The following is a 6,104-nucleotide window of genomic DNA, read 5'->3' as shown; positions in this document are numbered from 1 at the left end:
TTTTCCAGTAAGCAGCCCCGTGATTGGTGGATCTGGTCTTCAGAATGCTGTGAAGTAACAGGGAGATCTGAGGGACTCCAGAACCAATCTATGCTTGCCTTTCTAACAAATCACAGCTCTCAGCTCCCAGCCCAGCATCTGGTCTGTACTGTACAGAGAAGAGATGCCAACCCCACTGGGTTGTCAGCCCGCATCAGGGAAAAACAAACAAACCTGACTCCACCTAATTTCTGAGAGGAGTAAATAAATCAAGCTGCCGGTGACATTTTTCTCCTCCATCTCCCGCCTTCAATTGTCATGAGAATAAATTACTCTCCGTGGAAACACTTTGCTCCTCATGTGTCATCTATAAATACAAAGTAGCAGTGATGCTCTGGGAGCCAGAATCCTGAGTGGCTGTGAGGTGAACCTGTAGGGTTTAACACAGCTCAATACAAGAGCAAGGCCCAGTGAAATTTCTTTAGTTTCCCTTCCCATTGTCCCCTGCTGGGAATACATCTTATTAGATATTCAGCATTCCCTGTTTCTTTCTTTTAAAAAATGTTTTATGTTTATTTATTTTTGAGAGAGAGAGAGACAGAGTGCAAGTGGGGGAGGGGCAGAGAGAGAGGGAGACACAGAATCTGAAGTAGGCTCCAGGCTCTGAGCTGTCAGCACCAAACTCGATGCGGTCTCAAACCCACGAACCACGAGATCCTGACCTGAGCCGAAGTCGGATGCTTAACCGACTGAGCCACCCAGGTGCTCTTAGCATTCCCTGTTTCTACTCATTGGCAAAATAAGGTTGTAGAAAGAAGCTCAGTGAACAGTATAGACATGATGAACATTAAAACTGAAAAGAGATCCAAATAAGGCTATCATACACCAAAGTCAATTCCAGATTAAACAGTTAAATGTAACAAGTAAAATAAAATCAAAGTGTTAAAAATGGAAAAGGGTGGGGGGACACCTGGGTGTCTCAGTCAGTTCAGCGACTGACTTCAGCTCAGGTCATGATCTCTAGGTCTGTGAGTCCGAGCCCCACGTCAGGCTCTGTGCTGACAGCTCAGAGCCTGGAGCCCACTTCATATTCTGTATCTCCCTCTCTGTCTGCCCCTCCCCAGCTCACACTCTGTCTCCCTTTCTTTCTCAAAAATAAACAAACATTAAAAAAAAATTTTTTTAAAGGAAACAAAGGAAATACAGGTAAGCATAAAATCTCTGGTTCAGAAAGGACTGTCTTAGTTTATATATTATGTAAAAGAGGAGTAAGGAAAAGCCTAATTTGATTTTGCTGAACATTTCAAGTTACTTTTAATTTTTTAACTTGTGAGCTCTGAGGTCTCTCCAGCCCCTTGTTCCTCAGGACCTGCTTGACATTTTACTCCCTAGTCCAACCCAATTACTGAAGTTCCCCTAACCAACCAGCTCTCTGTCCTTGTTTGTACGTGTTCTCTTTGCCTGAAGTGCCTTTTCCCACCTTGTCCTTTGTTACTCTGCTCACTTACTCAGCATCAATAGTCAAGAATCATCTCCTCTATGAAGCCTTTCCCGGCCCCCACATGTAGAATCAACTGTTCACCTCTTTTAGTGCACTCACTGTAGACTGTTCCCACTTCTACTGCAAACTGTGAATGCCTTATTGCACTCATGCCTTCCCCTATTAAACCCTGAGATCATTAAGGGAAGGGGCTGTTGTCTGTTCCATCCTTGATACTTGACAAGTGCCTGGAATGTTGGGGAGGCTTAGATAAATGTGTGGTGAGTGGATATTGAAGGCAAATTTCAAAATCTGGGAAAAATATCCACCATAAAGATGACTGATGATAAATTTATATATATATTTAAAATTTTTTTATTTTATTTTTGAGAGAGAGATAGAGACAGTGTGAGCAGAGGAGGGTCAGAGAGAGAGGGAGATACAAAATCTGAAGACAGGCTCCAGGCTCTGAGCTAGCTGTCGGCACAGAGCCTGACGCGGGGCTCGAACCCATGAACCGTGAGATCATGACTGAGCCGAAGTCGGACACTTAATCGACTGAGCCACCCAGGTGCCCTGATAAATTTATGTTTTTATAGGGAGCCTGAAGAAATCAATAAAGCATTAACATCTAAAAAGAGAAATAAACAATTAAATTCACAGATGAGGGGAAGGAAATGGGCAAGGATTGAACCCCATCAGTGATCCAATAAATATAAGTTAAAATGAGTTATCCTATCATCCATCAATTTAGTCACAATTTTCCCCCTATTTTAAGACAACCCAGGACTGGTGAGGGTATAGTGAAATAGGTGCTCTCATATTATCGGTGAAAATCAGTTGACAACACATGTTGAGGTCTAAAAACACTTTTTATGCTTTTTAAACTAACAATCGCCCTTTCTGGGGGAGAGTTTTGCTTAGGAAATAATCCAAAAGAAAAAGTTTTGTTTAAAGGTTTTCATTGCACTGCAGTGTGGTTTATTAAAACTAAAAGTGGGAAATCTCAGTGTCCAAAAAAGAAAAAATGTTAAGAAATTATATTTTCTTAGAATCTTGGGCAGCTATTAAACATTATCATGGCTGTAAGTAACTTAATAGCATGGACATTTTTATGCTAGAAATATAACTGAAAAAAGAAAGGTAAAAATCTTAAAATTCAGAATGATCCTGTGACTGTTGCTAAGACCACTGTTTCTGATGTTTGGACTTCATCTCTCAAGTCATGATGTTAAGGAAAAAGCCTGAGTGTCATTACAGATGTTGGATGGATTTTCAAATGCTTCAGATTTCACCAGAAGCAAAATAGATGAGAAAGAAGAGTTTCTGATTTTTCTTTGGTCTCAAAGATCAGAGTCTCATGTCTGTAAAGGGAAAGCAATTTTGGAAGACTGGGGAAATTTCCTGAAGTGAAATTTTAATAACTACTTAAATTATAGGGTATTGAGGTTTTATGTAAGTGGATTCTAAAGACTTAAAAAATATGAATCAGGAGTCCCTGGATGGCTCAGTCAGTTGAGTATCTGACTTCAGCTCAGGTCATGATCTCACAGCTTATGAGTTCGAGCCCCACATCAGACTCACTGCTGTCAGAGCAGAGCTGCTTCAGATCCTCTGTCTCCCTCTCCCTGACCCTTCCACACTTGGGCTCTCTCTCTGTCTCAAAAATAAACATTAAAACAAGTGAATTAAACTTATTTGTATTTCTCCCCCTTTTTTCTTCTTTTCCTTACATTTCAAGCTCATACACTGAAATGGAACTTACAAAGTTGAGACAAGTGACTAGAAAATTAGAACAGTCCTCTTCATATAAATAAAAGGGTCACACGTATATTGAACGTATTTGCTGATGACCACATATGCTTGTCTGATGTAGTAAAGTGAATTCACAGAATGTATTTCCTAAGAAAAGAAAAGGACGACAGAAAAATACTCAAAGTGTTAATAGCAGCTGTTTCTTGAGGGATGGGCTTACCGAAGCTTTCTTCCTCCTCTCTCCACCTTTCTATGCCCCTTGCACAGAGTGGATGCTTGGTGCTATTTGTTGGTTAAATAGATTTTCCACATTAAAAATAGTTTACATTTCTATGTTAAAATTATTTTTGAATAACTAAGTCCATAGATTACTTGTCAAGTCTAAGAATCTCACAAGACCCTTATCGATATTGATTCACTGATTTACTCAACAATTAGTAGGTATAGTGTGGTGCTAGATGCTAAGTATACATTAATAAATTAGATACCATCTCTTTTCTAGTAGAGCTTCCACTTAGTAACAATGACTTTGGGGTCCTCTTTGTCATGGTTTTCCTCTTGTGCTACCATTTTTTCCCACCTACGTTTGATCCTGAAAGTATCCAGTATATTTCCTCCCCGGAAGTCCAAAGCCTAAAACTGGGCCAATGCTCTCCCTAGTGGTGACCATTGAGTCCCCCCCACTTGCCTTTAAGTCTTTTAATGTCTCTTTTTATGAACCTACTATCTACAGAGTTCTTCCATATACCCCGTACAGTACTAAGCACTTGTACATCTTCTCTCATTTAATTCTAACAATATTTCTTGAAAGATAGATTACTATCTACATTTTATGGTTTACAGGGAAGAAAGAAACTAAGGCACAGAGAGGTTAAACAAGTTATCTCATGTCGCCCCAAAAATGGTACAGCCAGAATTCAAACCCAGATCATTTGAATGCCAAAGGTGGTTCTATTGACCACTCTACTGTTTTGAAGGTCAGGGATCTGAGAATAGGAGGAGGCAGGCAGTCCCAGTCCTAGACGGGGAGACACTAGAACCCACCGCATCGTTCAGATCTGGCTGGCTGCTGGGAGGCGCCTGAGCAGGTAAGTGAAAGAAGGACTGAGGAAGGAGCTGGTCCCATGAAGCGGCAGGAGTGGAACAAGATCTGTGCTTCTGCTACTACTCCTGGCTGACCTGGGAGATGTGCCTCCACTCAGCTCTTGCCCCTCCCTGTGGTCAGAACAGGGCCAGGAGAGGCCAGGGGAAGGGGGTTCTAGGCTAGCTGCTCTTACTGGGCAGAAGCCTCTCACGTTGCAAGTGGATAGAAAGTTCTAATATCTGTTTAGAGGAGGCAAGCATGCTAGTCGTTTTCATTGATGTTTGCTAGACCCCTGTGCTAAGGTTTCACACTCCTGACCCCCCAGGCTCCCCCTAACCTACATTAAAATCAGTGCTTGTTTTGAGAAAGGCAAGCAAGTTGGGTCCTAAGGAGGAGTCATGCTTTATATATTAAAATGACCCCAAAAATGTCTCTGTGGAAAACTTTTCAAAAATAAATATTAACTTACCTTCAATGCTTTTCAACTACTTTTTTAAAAGAAAAAATTCCACTTTCAATAACATAGTCAAAGCGTCTCAGAAGAAATGATGTCCAGAGTTACAGTAAAGACTCGAGAAATATTAGCTTACTAATTCTTTAGCCTTCCTGGGAATTTAAGATTTTAGGATTTTAGGATTTCTAACATGAAGTATTTAATTTAAAATAAGAAGTCTATTTAACTTGCCAACACAATTAAATCATATCATAATTTATTCTAAGGGTTTTTACAAAATACTTTATGAAAATTATACATAGAAGCAAAGTTTAACAATTTACATTCTAATTAAAACTTTGTTGCAAAACATGCCTGTGACCACTCTCATGCTAATTTCATATATCAGAGTTATAAGAAAACCAGAATCTTATATATGCAAGGTTTTGGGGGGGGGTTGTTTGTTTTGTTTTGTTTTTGTTTTTTTTTTACATTGTCTATTACAAAATGCAGGCTTGAGAGGTTAGGAGAAAATTACGCCAAAAACTGAATTCCACCTATGAGCCAGTAGGTGGCACCAAAGCACATCTGAGACTTATACTAGGGCGGGGTGGGGGAGGGCGGGGGAAGGAAAGCAGTCTCAAAGGCAGAAAGAAATACATGCAGTAAATTCAGTCTCAATGCCCTAACATGGAATTTCATACCATAATAGAGATTATAGAGTAAATCATTTTCTTATGGTCAAATTCTTTATCATCATTGATACACTCCCCCCACCCCCCCGTTCCTTATAGGAGTACTTTTCTCCCTCTTTTCCAAAAACTATTTATTTTCAGTTCCTGCAAGGGTTTTCAACCACTGAGAAGCAGGTCCTCCTGTCGCACAAAGTTGTAGTGTGAAACACACAACGGCAAAATAGAAAGTTTTGCTTGTTAACACCACCCCATATTTAATATTTTTTGACAGCGTTTTCTCTGAAATAGTAGTACCATTTGATTTTGCTAGCTTTCTCAAATATCTTCTTTAACGCTGAGATTACAAATAAGTTAGACATGTTATTCTTATTTAAATCTCTTGGGCCTTGTAACCAAAGAAACACATGCAGGTTGACTTTAACATGCTGTGTGGCATCTGTTAGTGGAAATAGGGAGCAGGTGAGAATCTCTGTCCACCCAGTCAGATTTTCAAGATCACATTCCACCTATTTACTAGTTTTTGGTGGAGGAGCCAGTCGATTTTGAGTTCATTTTGAAATCTTGGCGATCAACAGCATTCTGAGAGGTAGGGTTGCTTCTATCCAAGTGTTGGGGGAATTCACCATCTTTTCCCAGAGAGCGACTTCCTCTGAAGTAGAGTCCATCCAATCCACTTCA

The 6,104-nt window shown here is 40.1% G+C and overlaps 1 protein-coding gene across 1 annotated transcript in view; it reads right to left on the bottom strand.

The window, feature by feature from the left end:
• Nucleotides 1-4,991: 4,991 nt before the first annotated feature.
• The window catches only part of SYTL2 (synaptotagmin like 2), a 116,520-nt gene continuing 115,407 nt past the window's right edge, over nt 4,992-6,104 (bottom strand). Inside the window, exon 20 of the mRNA XM_077778409.1 lies at nt 4,992-6,099. Coding sequence (XP_077634535.1) covers nt 5,975-6,099 — 125 coding nt within the window. The 3' untranslated portion in view covers nt 4,992-5,974. The remainder of the gene's footprint in view (nt 6,100-6,104) is intronic.

The sequence above is a fragment of the Crocuta crocuta genome, unplaced genomic scaffold (assembly GCF_008692635.1).
Source record: "Crocuta crocuta isolate KB4526 unplaced genomic scaffold, BGI_CrCroc_1.0 scaffold1247, whole genome shotgun sequence".
NCBI classification, from domain to species: domain Eukaryota; kingdom Metazoa; phylum Chordata; class Mammalia; order Carnivora; family Hyaenidae; genus Crocuta; species Crocuta crocuta.
This window is presented reverse-complemented; position numbering and strand designations above follow the sequence as displayed.